This window comes from Neomonachus schauinslandi, chromosome 4 (assembly GCF_002201575.2).
Source record: "Neomonachus schauinslandi chromosome 4, ASM220157v2, whole genome shotgun sequence".
In the NCBI taxonomy this organism is placed as follows: domain Eukaryota; kingdom Metazoa; phylum Chordata; class Mammalia; order Carnivora; family Phocidae; genus Neomonachus; species Neomonachus schauinslandi.
Genome location: NC_058406.1, coordinates 106,330,068 through 106,349,875, shown reverse-complemented (window position 1 = coordinate 106,349,875; position 19,808 = coordinate 106,330,068). Strand labels below are relative to the sequence as shown.

The 19,808-nt window shown below is 37.7% G+C and overlaps 1 protein-coding gene across 2 annotated transcripts in view; it reads left to right on the top strand.

Annotated features, from left to right (window-relative positions):
• Positions 1 to 19,808, top strand: part of PRKDC (protein kinase, DNA-activated, catalytic subunit) — a 247,255-nt gene that overhangs the window by 14,815 nt on the left and 212,632 nt on the right. For both annotated transcript variants that reach the window (XM_044914628.1, XM_044914627.1), the window contains exons 11-21: positions 1,798 to 1,944; positions 3,698 to 3,862; positions 4,324 to 4,492; positions 4,805 to 4,854; positions 5,695 to 5,820; positions 7,101 to 7,253; positions 8,990 to 9,105; positions 9,436 to 9,595; positions 10,325 to 10,411; positions 10,852 to 10,971; positions 11,384 to 11,543. In XM_044914628.1, coding sequence (XP_044770563.1) covers positions 1,798 to 1,944; positions 3,698 to 3,862; positions 4,324 to 4,492; positions 4,805 to 4,854; positions 5,695 to 5,820; positions 7,101 to 7,253; positions 8,990 to 9,105; positions 9,436 to 9,595; positions 10,325 to 10,411; positions 10,852 to 10,971; positions 11,384 to 11,543 — 1,453 coding nt within the window. The remainder of the gene's footprint in view (positions 1 to 1,797; positions 1,945 to 3,697; positions 3,863 to 4,323; positions 4,493 to 4,804; positions 4,855 to 5,694; positions 5,821 to 7,100; positions 7,254 to 8,989; positions 9,106 to 9,435; positions 9,596 to 10,324; positions 10,412 to 10,851; positions 10,972 to 11,383; positions 11,544 to 19,808) is intronic.

The following is a 19,808-nucleotide window of genomic DNA, read 5'->3' as shown; positions in this document are numbered from 1 at the left end:
TCTGTCCTTACATCAGTACCTCACTGTCTTGATTATTCTACCTTTATATTAAGCGTTGAAATTAAGTGGTGGATGTCCTCCAGCTTCTGTCTTTTCCATTATTATTTTGACTATTGTATGTAAATTTAAACATTGCTCCTGAGGGAAAGAAATTTTTCAATAGATTTATATAAAGTTCTTATAAACATTGTAGGATAGCAGCATAGAATTCAAAAAAAATGTAGAAGGGTACAAAGAAGACTTAAAATCTTCTGGAATCCTACCATTAAGGAAAAAAAAATCACCATTTTAGTGGCATTGCTTTCTCTGTCCCTTACTCTCTCCTCCTTTCTCTCTCCCTTTACCTCCTTTCATTCCCTTTCTTCCCAAGGGAAAGGAATGGGAATGGAAGAAGAGCAGTGTCTTAACATAAAGGAATATTCATAATTTCTGTGACTTTATGATTTTCCATTATGTTGGATGTTTTCCTGATAGTGCATTGAGAGCTACATGATTAATTTGTAATGGCAACATAATTGATACATAAAATTATATTTATATTTAAGTCCATATTTATATTTGTCCTCTGCTGTTGGATAATTGTTTCCAACTTTTTGCTACTATATGCGGAAAACAATTGGATAATAATGTATAAAAAGGATGTTTGCTGAAAGCACAATAATAAAAAATTAGAAACAGTTTATAAATGTATAAGCATTATAGTTTATTCATAAAGTGAAAAACTATTCTGTGATTAAGTTGATGGTGTTTCCTAACATCTTGAGGAACATGTTCCTGATATGCTTATGAAGAAGGAAATTTTGAGGCAGTATGTATGATACCCCATTCTTCTAAAATAAGTGGGGTTTCATTCAGGATTAGGGTATGTGTTGGTAGGTTGACAATGAAAGGTAGATACCTTTTTTCTGCCTTTGATAATTATCTAGATTCTTTCCATACTTGTCTTTGTAGACAGTCTTTATGCTGAAATTAGGAATGATTTTTTGAACATTTGTATTAGTTCTTGCATTTAGGTTACTGTCGCAGTATGGTAGATGGAGATCAACTTGCTTCTCAAAGTACTTTTTTCCCTTTCCTCACCTAATTCAAGCTTTACAGTTTGTAGCTTATTTTTTTTGAAAGATGAGATGCTTTGTCTTTCTTACTGATCGTGAGTCCTGAGCTCTGTTTTGTGTTGCCCTAATGAGACACTGAGTCTGTTAATTCTGAACTCGCTGGCCGCTGGGCCTGCACGACTCTACACCACGCTGTGAGTTACAGACGAGCTCTAACTATGCTTTCTGCTTCATCAGGGAGCCTAAATTCAAAACCTGGTTTTTGTGCATGTCTTCCTACATTGGCCTGGTCTCTTTCAGTGCCTTTCTCTAGGAAAAAGGCATCACATGTAATAAAGAGAGTGTTTTTTCTAAATTTGGTGCAGCCTAAGCAAATTGAAGCGGTAGTTCTTTATCAATAAAAGCGATTGTGGGGGCGCCTGGGTGGCTCAGAGGGTTAAGCGTCTGCCTTTGGCTCAGGTCATGATCTCGGGTGCTGGGATTGAGCCCCGCATCAGGCTCCCTGCTTGGCGCGGAGCCTGCTTCTCCCTCTCCTCTGCTGCTCTTCCTGCTTGTGCCCTCTTGCTTTCTCTGTCAAATAAATAAATAAAATCTTAAAAAAAAATAAACAAAAGCGATTGTGTGGAATTATAACAACACATTGATAATATCTAATTAAACAATGCTAACCTTTTTACATTATAATAGATTCCTTTGTTTTGCTATTAAATATTTCTAAAAAGTAAATATTATGCAATTGCAGATTTCTTTTATGATGGCGAAAGATGCAGAAATGCATAAGAGTAAGCTACAGTACTTTATGGAGCAATTCTATGGAATCATCAGGAACATGGATTCAAACAGCAAAGATTTATCCATTGCTATTCGTGGATATGGACTTTTTGCAGGAGTATGGCTCATTAATTTATTCTTTTTATTTCATTTTGAGCATTTAAAGGAATATAATTTATTGCATTTTTTAATAGCATCTCACACTTGTGACAATATTGTTGTTACTTGCTTTGTTGTTAACTTGTTTTTTCAATGCAAACTATGTGCTAGGATTCTGAATACGTATTATCTCAAATTTTCATAACTCTCCTACAAGCTTTTAGGAGTATTATTCCGCTTTTCAAATGAGGAAACTGAGACCTAGAGAAATTAAGTAACTTGTCAAAGGACACACAGTTAATAATTTATAGAGCCAAGACGTAAATTCAAGCCTGAAAACTTGAAACAACATGTTTTTTCTACTGTGCTATGCTGCCCATTATTTATGAAGTAAAATTATAGTTGATGTCACTCAGTGTTTTAGAAAGAGAGGTTCTTGGGGCGCCTGGGTGGCTCAGTTGTTAAGCGTCTGCCTTCGGCTCAGGTTATGATCCCAGGGTCCTGGGATTGAGCCCTACATCGGGCTCCCTGCTCCGCAGGAAGCCTGCTCCTCCCTCTCCCACTCCCCCTGCTTGTGTTCCCTCTCTCGTTGTGTATCTCTCTGTCAAATAAATAGATAAAATCTTAAAAAAAAAAAATAGGTTCTTACAACAGAAGTATATTTAAGAATATTAATGGGGTGCCTGGGTGGCTCAGTCAGTTGAGCATCCAACTCGATTTCCGCTTAGGTAATGATCTCAGGGTTGTGAGATGGAGCCCCACGTCAAGCTCTGTGCTGGGCGTGGAACCTGCTTAAGATTCTCTCTCTCCCTCTCGCCTCCCCCCATCTCTCCCCCACCCTCTCTAAAAAAAAAAAAAGACTATTGATAATAACTATAGTTATTTCCGTCTTAGTGGATCTCTGTGACTTCTCCTTTATGGAGAAAATCACTTCCTACCTCTCTTTCTACAGATCTCCCCATCAGTGTCTACTCCCTTTTTCAGGGTACGAGAGCCCCTCTTCCCAGCTTTCTACTCTCACTACTCATTCCATTTCTGATCATTTCCTCATTTGCTTCCAAATGATCCTTCCTTCTCTTGCTCTTTTTAATTTTCATCTTCATTTGTCTCTGTTGGCTCCTTTGAATATATATAGGGCAGAAGAACCAGTATGTGAGAAGGCTTAGAGGTAAATGAGAACAGGAATTTTCAATTTTATACACCATGGTCTAACCAACTTAAACTTGTTCACTGTAGTTAGAATATGTTCACAGTGTAGCTGGAGCATGATAGACAAAAAGGGAGAGGACTCTAAAAAGATTAGTCAGATCCTCAGGGAAGCTAGATTAGATCTGAGGTCCAAAGAAGCCTTTGAAAAATCTGAAGCTGAGTAGTAGCATTATCAGATTTGTGAGTTACAAAGATGGCTCTGGGTGTAGTGTGCAGAATGGTATCGTAGCTATTCCAGCTCTGAGTTTACGTCTCGGTCCCCTTTAGGTGACTACCTCACGGGGCGCAGACTGCATCTCATTTGTCTTTGATAGCTACCATCTAAGCAATATCTAGAATAGCTGACTATCAATAGATTTTTTTGTGTATAAATACATATTTAGAATGTAATTACAGATTATTTTTAAAAGCATCTTTATGAGATATATTGTATTTTATAATTTTCATTTCCATTAAAAAGCTTGTTAATATTCAGCTTATCACATGGCTTAACATGACACCTTAAATAACATTATTTTGACATTGATAAGATTGATAAAGACTTTTATTTACCTTTCCGAAAGCCTTGCAAGGTTATAAATGCAAAAGATGTTGACTTCATGTACGTAGAGCTCATTCAGCGCTGCATGCAGCTGTTCCTCACCCAGATAGACACTGTTGATGACCACGTTTACCACATGCCAAGTTTCCTCCAGTCTATTGCAAGTGTCTTGCTTTACCTTGATACAGTAAGTGAAATAACTAAATTGAGCACGATTTTAACTATTTAATCTCAGTTCGTCAGATAATTTCACGGAGTCATATGAATTATATGCATTTAGTACAGGCACCATTGTGAACAAGGTGACATTTTTAGTTATACTTTGTGTTAATAGAATTATTGTCATGAAAGTTGACTTTTTGTTATCCAAAGCAGGAAAAATTATTTGTTACTTGTTTTATCTTTCTAAAAGATTAAGATTGCTTCTTGAGATAGAATTGCACCTTAGGTATCGTTCAGACAGCTTTACTCTGATTTTTTTAGGCAATCACAATAAGTGTTCAGCTTATTAGTAGATTGGATATAAGCCAGGTTTTTCATTTATCTAATATGTGTCCACTTGAGTTGTAATTACTTTGGATATTTGTATTATTCCTATATATATTTATTCCCTCCTCTAACTTTCAGTTTGCTCTCCATTTCTGATAGGTTCCTGAAGTGTATACTCCGGTTCTGGAACATCTCATGGTGGTACAGATAGACAGTTTCCCACAGTATAGTCCAAAAATGCAGTCAGTGTGTTGTAAAGCCATAGTGAAAGTTTTCCTAGCCTTGGGGGGAAAAGGACCAGTTCTCTGGAATTGCATCAGTACCGTGGGTAAGTTTGGAACTCACCCTTGTTTTTATGATGATGAATGACGAATACTTAACATGTTGTTTGATATAGATACCTTTCATATCTTTTGATGCCTCTTGGAAAACTCATGTTTTGGTGGATCAAAACCTCCTTTCCCATCCTTTTTTTGAACCTTTTTTTTATTCCTTTTGCTTCTGAATCTTAATAATCCAAAATTTTAAACCAAAGAAATTAAACTTAAAGGAAAAAATTGAGAGGTATAGTTACATTCAGTGAAATAATGGTTTGCTTTTTGTTGTTTCCTTCATTTTTGTTTACATTTTCTTTTTTCAGTGCATCAGGCTTTAATCAGAATATGTTCTAAGCCAGTGATCGTTCAAAAGGTAAATTCCAAATCTAAAGTTTTGGTATTTAGTCTTTTGTCACTGAAAGTTAGAAGTGATACTGGGATTTTTAGTCTGTAAATATACAAAAATGGCCTTTTAATTATTAGTCATGCCTCACATTTTGAAAAGTGTAAGACATAATGCCTCTCTATTTTTTCAGGTGAATAAATTTCTCCTAAGTTATGGAACATCCTTAAATGTAACTTTACTATTATTTACACATTTTTATAAGAAGGGAATGTTTTCTCTCTTGAAACTTTGAGACAAAATGCTTAGGTGTGTCATGGAAGGCATATCTTAGTTACTCGAAGTTACAGGAAATAGGATGAGGTGGAAGATTGACCTGAGTAGGAAAGTGAGATAAATGACTCATAACACATTCCTTGGGTATTGTTTTTTTTTTTTTTTTAAGATTTTATTTATTTGACAGAGAGAGACACAGCGAGAGAGGGAACACAAGCGGGGGGAGCGGGAGAGGGAGAAGCAGGCTTCCCGCGGAGCAGGGAGCCCGATGCGGGGCTCGATCCCAGGACCCTGGGATCATGACCTGGGCCGAAGGCAGACGCTTAACGACTGAGCCACCCAGGCGCCCCTCCTTGGGTATTGTTTTGAAATATTTGTTCTTGCATCACTATTTTAGTCCCTGTTAGAAAAATCATGATTTCTTTTTCAGCTTGCTTATTATCCTTTCATGCTATACTGTCTCCCTCAATCAAATTACAGTCTCCTACTAGTGGGTGTTTTAGCTTAGAAGACTCTGAAAATCAGAACGTTCTGGCAGCCTTGCTTATTTTGTGAATCCACCAGTAAATATTGGCATGTTGTTTTCCTGCCCAGGGTGTTGAGTCTGAATCTGAAGATTATCGTGCATCAGGGGAAGTTAGAACTGGCAGATGGAAAGTGCCCACATATAAAGACTATTTGGATCTTTTTAGAAGTCTCCTGAGTTGTGACCAGATGATGGTAAAAATGACTTTTAAAGTTATGAAAGTACCGTTGTTCCTCTAATTAGTCTCCATAGTTTAACCCTTAGGACTTTCAGAATTAAATTTTACTAACTTTTCCATTGGTTTTTTTTTAAGTACTTTGAGTAATAAAAAATTAAAATGGTATAAGTTAAGAACAAAATCGTACAACTCATATAAACTTAATAATTGCCGTAGCTGAGTCCTCATTTCATCCATGAGTAGCCAGTGTAGTATTTTTGATGCTAAGTTATTCTTCCTAACAGATCCAGCCTCTTAGGTAACAAAAGTGTAACAGTACTGTCACCATGGGAGAGCTATTCTCTTTTTATTTGTTAAAGATGAAGATTAAAAAGATAAATCTCACTGATTCAGTTGGTGTGAAGAAGATTGGTACACAGTTATTTACATTATTTATGATTAGAATAATGCCTCCTGCTTAATGTTTCTGGTAGATCTTTCTCTGATGTCAGCTTTAAGCCTGGTTCTAGCCACCATTTTATCATAGACTTTGACAAAGCATTATAGCCTAGGAAAAACAATTTTTGTCCATAGATGATTTCTATCCTATGAAAAATCTTAGGAGTTTTTAGTTGTTTTCGTATTGAGATAAAATAGTATAGCAGTGTTAGTAATTTTACTTAGTATTTCTTTCTTATATGTGACATTAGATATTCCTATAGTTTGAGGTCAAGTTCCATAGAATATTTGAGTGAAGGCAGAGTAATTGGTCTATGTTTTTGGAATAGTAGAATATTTTCACTTTTACAGAAATGACAAATTATACTTTTAAGTCCATTCTGAGGATAGGTATACATTTTTTCACATGTATGTATGCTTACATGTGTATATATATGTGCATGCATGCATATTTATGTGTATATACATAAATGTATAAGGATGTGTATTTCCACAAACATAAGTATATAATGTATGTGTGTGTATAGTATACATATGTGTTTTTACACACACACACACACACACACCAAGTGAGATAAATGCCTTGACAAGGATTGGCCTAAATCTTCTCATTTGCCACTGTGTGCTTAGTATCTGTTACATGCCTGGGTAGGTCATATCTGACTGAAATGATATTGTCCTAGTAATTTAGGAAAGTGTCTACATTTTTCAGCTTGAAAACTTCCAGGTAAATCTGCTGTAGTTTACACAGAAGTTTCTATAATATCTAATTATGCGTATACATATATGCATTGTAATGCTTATACTGATACTTGTTTGCATTAAATTTTGAAGTTTATTATTTTTCTTTATTTAAAGGAGTCTCTTTTAGCAGATGAAGCATTTCTCTTTGTGAATTCCTCCTTTCAAAATCTGAATCGTTTGCTATATGATGAATTTGTCAAATCAGTTTTGAAGATTATTGAGAAATTGGATCTTACACTAGAGAAACAGAATGTTGGGGGACACGAGGTTAGAGGTTTTGTCAATAATAATTTTCCATCATTTTTATACCAGCTCTCTTTGTATGTAAGCATCCAGGGAATAATAGCACATTTGTAGAGTGTTGCAGGAAATTGATTTCTGCGGCATTCATGTGTGTCATTGATACTTTGCTATTTGAATAGCCCAGTGTGTAGAAAATGTTATTCCTATATTTGTTCAAAAAGTAATTTATATGTTTAATATTTTGAAACCACTTACTTTAAAAAAGTTGTTTACTAGGTTTTTACTCATTTCTTAGCAATAGTAAAGAGTCAAATCTTACTTTGCATAGAGGTGACTTTTTGTAGTAGGGTAGGGAAACCTGGAATTCCTATTGTTTATAGCTAAGGAAACTCCAAAGTCTGGGTGCAAAGTATTAAATGTATTCTTGAGATAGTAGAATATAGGCAATAGGCAGAAAATGAAGAATACACATTCCCTTTTTTCTATATCCAGATTTCCTGGCCTGGATAGAAGGTAAGTCATGGTTTAAGGCCACCAGCTAGAAGCTGCTCTGCTCTTATCTGAGGACAAGTTTTAGTAAAACACTATGGTAATGACACTAGTGTTGAAGGGCTTGAGTTCCAGTGGAAAACATCTAATTTGCTTTTCAGCCCAGTGATTTTTTTTTTCCCTTAGATTAGATTATGCATGTTAGTATATGTGTACTTCCACTGCAGTACTGTGAAGTTAGACAAGAGATAATGGGGTGGATATGCAGAGGATAAATAAAGGAAGCAGTAAAAGGCCATTTATCACATTGACTGTATTGCATTTGTATTGTTCTATTTTTTATGCTAGTTAATGGGAACACCAGTGTGTGTTCTATTACTTTTTATGCTTTGTTTATGTCTAAAATAATTTCATTGAAAAAGTTGCTGAAGGGGCTTCCTGGAACTGTGTCAGCCAACAAACGTGCTTTTTAGGATACATGTCTTTGTCACTTTCGTTGTCTTCAGTGGCTTCCCTTGCACTTTCTTTCTCTTCTTGTTTTCTGCTCTCTTCTGTTTCCTGATCTTTTTACTTCACCTCCAGGAGGTCAGTGGTCACCTCTGTGAGCATTTCCCAGTAAGCCTATACTCTGCCTTATACCCTCCTTTTTTACAGCTTCCAGTCTGCATTTCTTTTCCTTTTTTTTTTTAAGATTTATTTATTTATTTGAGAGAGTGTGCTTGTGCACGCAAATTGGGGGAGGGGCAGAGGGAGAGAATCTCCAAGCAGCCTCCCTGCTGAGCACAGAGCCCAGCACAGGGCTTTGTCCCAGGACCTTTAGATCATGACCTGAGCCGAAATCAAGAGTTGGCCGCTTAACCAACTGAGCCACCCAGGCGCTCCCCGGTCTGTATTTCTAACTGCTTGTTTAACATTTCCACCTGAGTTTCATAACACAAGCACAGTATGTTCATAGTAAGTTACTGTTACTTAACATGGTCAATTATTCCTCTGGTTCTCAGCTTGAAACCTGCAAGTCATTACTGACACTTTTTGTGTTCTGAAATTCTACCTCTGTCAACAGGTTTTTTGCTTCAAAAAGTTACAGTCCCCCCTTTATATTTTGTATTTGCACCACTCACCTCACTTTGTAACTTCCTATGTGTCCTTTTCTTTAATGTTTTCTGCAAGCTCTGTCAGCTTTATTAAATTGTATTAGTTGTAATTTTGAGGACCCACCTGTACGTTTCTCACTTTGATACAATGTTTGTTTGGGTACATCTACTTTTAAGGATGAAAAGGAAGTTACTGGTGTTTGGGTGATCCCGACCTCAGATCCAGCTGCTAACTTGCATCCTGCTAAACCCAAAGATTTTTCAGCTTTCTTTAACCTGGTGGAATTTTGCAGGTATTTTTTAAAATTCTAATTATTTAAGGGTGGAAATCACCAGTTATTAGCTATAATATAGGAAAACCACTTACACAGATGTATGAAATGAAATAGTTTTAAACTCCAGAATTGCTTATATGAACCATTAAAATATATCTATAAACATACCAGCTTAGAATTACCATTGTTTTTCTCTTTAAAAGATGCTCAGGTGGGGAAAAAAGGGAATATGAAAATGTTCATATAATGGAATCATATACCTTTTTGATTATGTCCCTTATAATTTTGAAGCTAAATAAAAATATATGGTAAGAAATTCTACATTAAGCTTTTAATTTGTTTTTACAGAGAGATTCTTCCTGAGAAACATGTAGAATTTTTTGAGCCATGGGTACATTCATTTGCATATGAATTAATTTTGCAGTCTACACGGTTGCCTCTCATCAGTGGTTTCTACAAATTGCTTTCTGTTGCTATGAGAAATGCCAAGAAAATAAAATATTTTGAGGTAAGCTTTTTTTTTTTTTGTGGGAACATTGAATATTCTTTTGTTTTTTAGGTTGTATGAGTATGTATAAAGGCATTATAAAAGATTATAGTATATTGCAGTTTTAAAATCTCATTGTATTTTCCGTACTTTAAAAACTGATAGTGTGAGTGGCAATTGAATGACACTGTTAAAAAAATTAATAGCATTTCCTGTTCTGATTTACAAGCACTTCGCTAATAAGGTTAGATTAACAGAAGTTCTCAAAGTGTGGTCTAGGGCCAGTATCAGCATTACTTGGGAAATCTATGCCCTTTGCAGACTTATCTAATCAGAAACTCTGGGGGCAAGGCTGAGCAGTCTGTGCTCACAAACCACCCAGGTCATCTGTTGGCTAGCGACATTTGAGAATAACTGAATTAGTATAGCTAACACTCTATAGTCAATCATGAGTGGTCCAACTGGTTAAATACAGGGTGAGCAGTTCTCTTGGTTCATAGGTGTATGTGTTGGAAGACAGGGAAGGGGGGAATGGATTTAGCTAGGCCTCTGGCTTTTGACCAGCCATTCACTTTCCATCTTATGCTTTCTCACTGTCCTCTGCCTGAAGTGTTATCAGAACCAATTTTTTTCCTCTCTGCACAAGACCTTGGCAAAGTGAAAATGGAGTCACCCCTTAGAAGTGCTAGATTAGGACACACAAATCCATGATTATTGTTCACTTTACTAATTTACTGCTTTATTCGACAGGGAGTTGGTCTGAAGGGTCAGACACAGTCTCCTGAGGATCCAGAAAAGTATTCTTGCTTTGCTTTGCTTGCAAAATTTGGTAAAGAGGTAACTTTTAAATGATTTTTGCAGTGTTATCATGGGCTATTTAAAAAGGAAAGTATGTTGATAAAAAATCTTAGTGATCATAAATTATCTAATTACTTAAAAATTGGTTTGCTTAATCCAGATTGGGATTAAGGGATTAGGAAACACTGATAGAGGAAAATCATTGTGTTTCAAAAGTCCCTTGAGTTTTCATGATACACCTTGAATGATTTCAACTTGAAACTAATGGATTCTTTAGCTCTCTTATAATGAGAATTAAGTACTTCAACAAATGAACTTTTCCTTGAGATGAGTGCTTAATTTGTAATTAAGCCATGTCATATAAAAGCTGCATGATCGCTTTTTATATTTGAGAATAAGGTAAATATTTTTTAGTTGATTTTCAAATTATAGGCTCTAGTCAGGTGCATAGCACTGTATTTCTCTTCTTTCTTGTTAAGGTTTCAGTTAAAATGAAGCAATACAAAGATGAACTTTTGGCCTCCTGTTTGACCTTTATTCTGTCCCTGCCACATGACATCGTTGAACTTGATATTAGAGCCTACGTTCCTGCATTGCAGGTAGATGTATTATCTTAAATCCATTTTCTTCACGTAATGTTATGTTTTCTAGAAAACATGGAAATATCAAGGTCTTGACACTGCAGTCACAGTAGGTGCTTACCCATCAGACACCCCTGGTTCTGCCACTTAGTAGCTTTGGGACTTGGGATACTTGGCTTGGCCTCTCAGAGCTTCCCTTACAGGTGGACATGAGGATTAAACCTATGTGTTGAAAGTCTGTAGTGTAACACCAACTACATAGACTGGTGGTGTTTGTTTTCCCAATAATGGTATGGGATGCACCTACTTACCTCCAGAAATATCTGTCAGTAGAAGGGTTTATTCATTAGAAACCAAAACTAATTGGTGTTTTTTCTTTAAATGTTAAATTTCCTACATTTCAGCTTACCCTGTTTGTATTAATATATAGATGGCTTTTAAACTGGGCCTGAGCTATACCCCACTGGCAGAAGTAGGCCTGAATGCCCTAGAAGAATGGTCCGTTTACATCGGCAAACATGTAATTCAGCCCCATTATAAAGACATTTTACCCAGCCTTGATGGATATCTGAAAACTTCAGCCTTATCAGGTAAGGTTTAGAAGAATTGTGATGTGTATCTTAAATAAAATAGCAATGTAATAACTTCAATAGGACTATTTGTATTTTTATAATTTCTGAAATTTGAACATATTTAAAATATGTTTGATATTTTTGTTATCTCCCCAATTTAGTCAGTATAATTGGGACATAAGAAATAACATTGGGACATATAATTGAGGTATTAAACCTGTTTTTCATTTTACTCACTTATATCCTACCAAGATTTATAAAATCTTCAAGGGTAAGAGCTCTGTCTTTAATATCATGAACTCCTTATAAATCCTAATACACTGCCTTGAAATAAATAAATAAATGCATTGTTAAATGGGAATTAAAACTATAAAAATTCTATATTAATTTTACATTTTGTTGATTTTTATTGGTTTTCCAAATATAATTGATGAAGTACTAATATTAGCCAGTTATGAAGAATTTTCATAGTAGATACAGGTTTAGGAAAAGATTCAAAGGGACAAAATCATTGGCCAGGCAAAAGTATACTGGTCAAGAAAAGTAGTAGAGTTCAGAAGACAGATTTACTTGAACCAGAATGAAGATGAACACTGTTATTAGATGGAGCAAAAAGAAAGATTCAGATTGGAGAAAGACACTGAAATACTGCTAAGAATTTAAACATTACTGTCATGAAAAATTAAGTGGAAAATTAAGTGTTAATTGTATCTATGTAAGTCATTTTTTTGTTCAACTTAAGTTTTGTTGGTTTAGAAACATTTAAGTGGAAGTTGTGTGACACATTTTATTCACTGAGTCTGGTTTTTATGACAACCTTGATGCATATTCAGAGTTTAAGAAGAGTCACAATTTTGAGAGATTTTTCTGTAAATGCTAACAATAACAAGCATTATTTAGAGACAAAAAAATATAAGCTAGTTAATGTTTATAGCTTACTTAGGCTTTTGAAATTCACATTATATAAGGATTGCTGCTATTTGAGTAAATCACTAAAATACATGGACTTAGTTTAAAAAATGAATATATCTAGTAGCAAATGGTACTTTTTGCTTTCTGGAATTTAGTTCAGTCAGTTAGCTCATTGAAAAGATTTATGTTTCTTTTGGGGCACCTGGGTGACTCAGTCAAGCATCTGACTTTGGCTCAGGTCATGATCTCAGGGTCCTGGAATCAAGCTCTGTATCAGGCTTCCCACTTAGCAGGGAGTCTGTTTCTCCCTCTTCCTCTCTCTCTGCCTCTCCCCGCACTCGTGCTCTGTCTCTCTCTCAAATAAATAAATAAAATCTTTAAGAAAAAAATGGAAATGATGTGTTTCTTTTATTTTTTTTTAAAGATTTTATTTTTATTAATTTGTCAGAGAGAGAGAGAGGGAACACAAGCAGGGGGAGCAGCAGGCAGAAGGAGAAGCAGGCTTCCCGCTGAGCAGGGAGCCCAATGCGGGACTCAATCCCAGGACCCTGGGATCATGACCTGAACTCAAGGCAGACGCTTAACTGACTGAGCCACCAAGGCATCCCATGTTTCTTTTAAATGAATAAGGGAAGATACTGTGATTCTTCTAAGCAGAGGATTTATCTACTCATAAATATGTGTAATGTAGATAATTAGAAGATAGGGAAAAACAGAGAGTGAGTAAAATTAAATAACAAAAGAAAATCCATAATCTTAAAAACTACTATTTTTAGTAATGTTTTATTTGAAATGATCAAACTTTCAGGATAGTTGCATTAATAGTGAAAGGAACTCCTGTATACTCTTTACACAGATTCCACAGGTAAGGTTTTGTTCCCTTTGCTTTATCATTACATGTACTCTCCTTGTATTTCAAGATAATATATGTGTGTGTATTTACACATGACATTTTTTTTCTGAACCCTTTGTGAGTAAGTTGCAGGCATCATGGATATTTATGCCTAAATGTTGCAATGTGTATTTCTTTCCTTTTTTTTTTTTAAGATTTTATTTATTTATTTTAGAGAGCGAGCACTTGAGCGGGGTGGGGAGCAAAAAGAGAGGGATAGGCAGACTCCGCGCTGAGCACGGAGCCTGACGTGGGGCCCAACCCCATGACCCTGAGATCACGACCCAAGTCAAACACCAAGAGTCAGCTGCTTAACCAACTGAGCCACCCAGGTGCCCCACAGTGTGTATTTCTTAAGAGTGAAGACATTATTTTATATAACCATGGTATCATCAAAATCAGGGAAAATAACATGGATACGTTATTCTTTTCTAATCTACAATCCATATGTAGATTTCTTAGTTGTCCATTTAAGTTCTTTTATAGCTTTATTTTTCCTGGTCCAGAATTCAACCTAGGATCGTGTGTTGCACTTAACAATCATAATGCCTTAGCTTCCTTGAATGTGGGTAGCTCTTCAGCCTTTCTTAGTTCTCATGATGCTGACATTTTTAGATTATAGGCCATTTATTTTCAATGTGGGCTTGTCTGATGTTTTCTCATAATAGGATTCAGTTGTACTATTTTGGCAGAAATACCCATAACTGATGCTGTGGTTTCCTCACAGCATCGTGATGGTAATTGGTGCCATTACCAGTCACGTTCATTTTGACCATTTGGTTAGTGAGTTTCTGCTCCAACTTTTTCTAACTGTAAAGTGACTGTTTTCCCTTTGTGGGAGTTAGTCATTTGAAGTTCTCTTCCTCTCCTAAAGGAAGAGGCGTGTCCATGGCAGGAAGTGCACTCAGAATTCTCCTACTCCAGAGTAGGAGTATTCAGTAGGAGTATTCAGTCCTAAGGCCTTTAGGTGGTACAGAGGAAGTTAGGTGTTAGGGTAGCAGTGGTGCTCCCCAGGAACATGAGGAGGACAGCCCTGAGGGGCAGCCTGCATGGGTGTCAGAGCTGGAGCAGGGTGGGGGGGGCGCCTACATGTTGGGGCAGCCTTATTGGGCATGGGGGTCAAAGCAGGATGGGGAAGGTTAAGCAGATTAAGGTTAATGGAAACGAGGTTTCTCTTTGTTAGAGAAGGGAGTTACAAATAGAGAAAGAGAAAACTAAAGTGAACCCTATGGTATTGGATAGGAAGTGTGAAATCATGGTCCTCCCACTTTCCCTCCCCCCCCTTTTTTTTAAAGATTTATTTATTTATTTGAGAGAGAGGGCACATGAGAGGGGGGAGGGTCAGAGGGAGAAGCATACTCCCTGCTGAGCAGGGAGCCCAATGCAGGACTCGATCCTGGGACTCCAGGATCATGACCTGAGCCAAAGGCAGTCGCTTAACCAACTGAGCCACCCAGGCGCCCCATCCCCCTCTCTCTTTTTCTCTTCCTTTCTGGCTCTCTCTCTGTCTTTCTCTCACATGCACATACTTAAATACATACATATATGGATAAGTAAATGTAGAAATAGAAATGAAAGTGTGTGTGTGTGTATGTGTATGTATATATAATACTTGCATACATTTCAGATCAGTCCACTGAAAGGACCTGCCTTGGAATAGTGATACCTTAATAGTAATGAGCAAACCTATTGCCCAGATTATAGCTTCTAAATATCATTTTACCCTGGGGCGCCTGGGTGGCTCAGTTGTTAAGCGTCTGCCTTCAGCTCAGGTCATGATCCCAGGATCCTGGGATCGAGCCCCACATCAGGCTCCCTGCTCAGCGGGAAGACTGCTTCTCCCTCTCTCCCTCCCCCTGCTTGTGTTCCCTCTCTCGCTGGTCTCTCTCTGTCAAATAAATAAATAAAATCTTTAAATAAATAAATATCATTTTACCCTAAAAGAAACCAGTACTCCTTGAAGAGATGACTGTCTCCAGCTTGGAACAGGGAAAATACAAGATAAACCTAGAATATTATATTTTCTGAGACATCAGGAAATTAAAGAAGTGTTCAGAGAATGATGGAGAAATGTCACAGGCCAAATTGGGGATAATTTGGATCAGCAAAAGAAGATAATCACAGGGGAGGATCAAGATGGTGGAGTAGGAGAATCCTGAGTGCACTTCCTCCCAGGGACACACTGAAGCTACAATCACATATAAAGCACCTCTCTCTGAGAATGACCTGAGACTAACAAAACAGCTCTTTTCTAGCTAAAGATAAAAAGTCACATTGAGACAGGAAGGGCAGAGGTGAAGACTGGCCAAGACCCTTACTCCCAGTGCAGTGACCCACAAGCAGGAGGAATATCATAGGTGTGGAGGTCCTCCCTGAGGAGCAAAGGGTTCAAACCCTATATTGGGCACCCTTCCCTGGGAACCTGTACCAGGAAGATGAGCCCCATGACATATGACTTTCAAAACCACTGAGACTTAATTCTGGAAGAGCTGGAAGGCTATGAGAAACCAAGACTGCACTTTTAAAGGGCCCGTACACAGACTCACTCACTCTGAGACCGAGCACAGAGGCAGCAGTTTGAAAAGCACCTGGGCCATATGTGAAGGAGATTTATTGACTGATTTAAGAATGTGTGCTGGAGGGGTAGGGCTATGTAGGAACTTTCTCTGGGAATGGAAGTGTTAATGGATGCCAGGTCTGACACTCTGTCTTGCTGGCACCAATTACCCTGCGCTGGTTTTCCTCTGTGAACCAGCCCTGTGCAACCTGCCCACCTTGGCAGACACCCCTCCAAAATGGCTCCCACCCCACTGTACTGGCAGGTGACTTTGGCCTGGACCAGTGCTCCCCAACCCCAAGTGGCTCCAACCCCACCACACCCTGTAGGCAACCTCAGCCAAGACTGCCTCCCCACCATCAACTCCTGCCTTGCAGGGGCAGCCCCACCACCAGTATACCCAGAACAGTCATAGCCGGCCCTCACAGCCAGCAGATTAGATGATATAGAAGAATGGATCAGTGATCTAGAAGACCGGGTGGTGGAAATTACTCAAATGAAACAGGAAAATGATAGGAAAAGAAAAATGAATTTTTAAAATAAGAATAAGGGCTCTTTGGGACAACATCAGGCATACTAACATAGGCACTATGGGAGTCCAGAAGAAGTAGACAAAGGGGCAGAAATTTTACTTGAATAAATAATGGCTGAAAACTTCCTAACCTTGGGAAGGAAATAGACATCCAGGTCCAGGAGGCACAGAAAGTTCTAAACAAGATGAACCCAAAGAGGTCCATAGCAAGCCACATAATTAAAATGGCAAAAAAATAACAATAAAATCTTGAAAGCAGCAAGAGAAAAGCAACTAATTATATAGAAGGAGAACCCCACAAGTCTGTGAGCTGATTTTTCAGCTGAAACTTTGCAGACCAGAAGAGAGTGGCATGATATATTTAAAGTGATGAAAAAAAAAAAAAAACTACAATCAAGAATACTCTTCCCAGGGGCGCCTGGGTGGCTCAGTTAAGTGGCTGCCTTCAGCTCGGGTCATGATCCCAGGGTCCTGGGATCGAGCCCCGGATCGGGCTCCCTGCTCATCAGAGAGCCTGCTTCTCCCTTTCCCTCTGCCTGCCACTCTGCCTACTTGTGCTCTCTCTCTCTCTCTCTGTCAAATAAATAAATAAAATCTTAAAAAAGAATACTCTTCCCAGTGAGGTTATCATTCAGAATTAAAGGAGAGAGAGGTTTCCCAGAAAACAAAAACCAAAGGAGTTTATCACTATAAGCCAGGCCTTACAAGAAATGTTAAAGGGACTTCTTTAAGTTGAAAAGCAAGGGCATTAATTAGTAACAAGAAAATACATAAAAATACAAATCTCACTAGTAAAGGTAAATACATAGTGAAGATAGTGGATTAATCAATAAACAAAAGTAGTAAAATCAATTATACCTATGATAGTTAAGAAGTATGCAAAATAAAGAGATGTAAAAATATTGAGTAAAAAACATGAGGGGGAGTAAAAATATGCTACTTTTAGAATATGTTCAATCGTAAATGACCATCAATTTTTTTTTAAAGATTTTATTTGAGAGAGTGAGACAGAGCATGGGGGGGGGCGGGCAGGAGGAGGCAGAGGGAGAGGTAGAAGCAGACTCCCCACTGAGCTGGGAGCCTGACGTTGGGCTCAATCCCAGGACCCTGAGATCATGGCCTGAGCTGAAGGCAGACACTTAACCCGACTGAGCCCCCTAGGTGCCCCTAGTGACCATCAATTTAAAATAGACTGCTATAGGGCGCCTGGGTGGCTCAGTTGGTTAAGCGACTGCCTTCGGCTCAGGTCATGATCCTGGAGTCCCTGGATCAAGTCCCACATCGGGCTCCCTGCTCAGCAGGGGGTCTGCTTCTCCCTCTGCCCTCTTCCCTCTCGTGCTCTCTGTCTCTCATTCTCTCTCTCTCAAATAAATAAAATCTTTAAAAAAAAAAAATAGACTGCTATATACATAGGGTGTTATAAACCTCATGGTAACCACAACTCAAAAACCTATAGTAGATACACAAATAATAAAGAGAAAGGAACCCAAATATGCAGTGAAAGTCATCATATCACAAGGGAAGAGAGCAAGAGAAGAGGAAAGGAATGAGAACTATAACACAACCAGAGAACAATGAACAAAATGGCAATAAGTACATACCTATCAGTAATTACTTTAAATGTAAATGGACTAATGCTTCAATCAAAAGACAGAAGGTGAATGGATTAAAAAAACTAAAACTAAACAAGACCCATCAATATGCTGCCTATAATGATTCACGTCAGACCAAAGGACAAAAAGACACATACAGACTGAAAGTGAAGGGATGGAAAGATCTTCTCTGCAACTGGAAATTAAAAAAGAAAAGCCAGAGTAGTAGTATTTCTATTGGACAAAATAGACCTTTTTTTTATTTGAAAATTTTTTTTTTTTAATTTGTATTTTTTGAGAGAGGCTTGGATTGCTATGTACTGCTATCTTAGGACTGCCTTTGCAGTATCCCATAGATTTTGAACCAATGTATTTTCATTCTCATTAGTTTGCATGAATTGTTTAAGTTCCTCTTTAATTTCCTGGTTGACCCATTCATTCTTTAGCAGAATGCTCTTTAGCCTCCAAGTGTTCGAGTTCCTTCTAAATTTCTTCTTGTGATTAAATTGAGTTCAAGTTTGAAAGCATTGTAGTCTGAAAATTGCAGGGAATAATCTCAGTCTTTTGGTATCGGTCTAGACCTGATTTGTGATTCAGTATGTGATCTATTCTGGAGAAAGTTCCATGTGCACTGAGAAGAATGAGTATTTTGTTGATTTAAGATGGAATGTTCTGTGTGTATATATGTATATAGATATATACATATACACACACACACACACACCAGCGACGTCCATCTGGTCCAGTGTGTCATTCAAAGCCCTTGTTTCTTTGTTGATCTTCTGCTTAGATGATCTCCATTGCTGTGAGTGGGGTATTGAAGTCCCCTGCTATTAATGTATTATTATCAATGTATTTCTTTATTTTGGTTATTAATTGTTTTATATAATTGGCTGCTCCCACGTTGACATATTTATAGTTGTTAGATAGACCCTTTAAGTATGATATAGTGTCCCTCTACATCTCTTACAATAGTCTTTGGTTTAAAATCTAATTTGTTTGATATAAGGATTGTTACCCCAGCTTTCTTTTGGGGTCCATTAGCATGGTAAATGTTTCTCCAACCCCTCACTTTCAGTCTGGAGGTGTCTTTAGGTCTAAAATGAGTCTCTTGTAGACAGCATATGGATGGTTCTTGCTTTTTTATCCAATCTGATACCCTGTGTCTTTTGGTTGGAGCATTTAGCCCATTTACATTCAGAGTAACATTGAAAGATACGAATTTAGTGCCATTGTATTGCCTGTAAAGTCCCTGTTTCTGTAGATTGTCTCTGTTACCTTCTGGTCTGTGTTACTCTTCGGGTCTCTCTTTGCATACAGAATCCCCCTTAATATTCTTGCAGGGCTGGCTTGGTGGTCACATATTCTTCACTTTCTGTCTGTCCTGGATATTCTCTCTCTTTCAGTTCTGAATGACAGCCTTGCTGGATAAAGTATTCTTGGCTGCATGTTCTTCTCATTGAGTACCCTGAATATATCTTGTCAGCCCTTTCTGGCTTGCCGGGTTTCTGTGGATAGGTCTGATGTTATTCTTATGTTCCTCCCTCTGTAGGTAAGGAACCTCCTCTTCCTAGCTGTGCTCTCAGTATAGCTTCTTTTTCTCGATGATTTGCAAGCTTCACTATTATATTTCAGGGTGTTGATCTATTTTGTTATTTTATGAGGGGTCCTCTCTGCCTCTTGGACATGAATGCTTGTTTCCTTCCCCAGTTTAGGGAAGTTCTCAGCCATGATTTGCTCAAATGTACCTTCCAGCCCTCTCTCTCTCCACGCCCTTTTAATCCCAATAATTCTAACA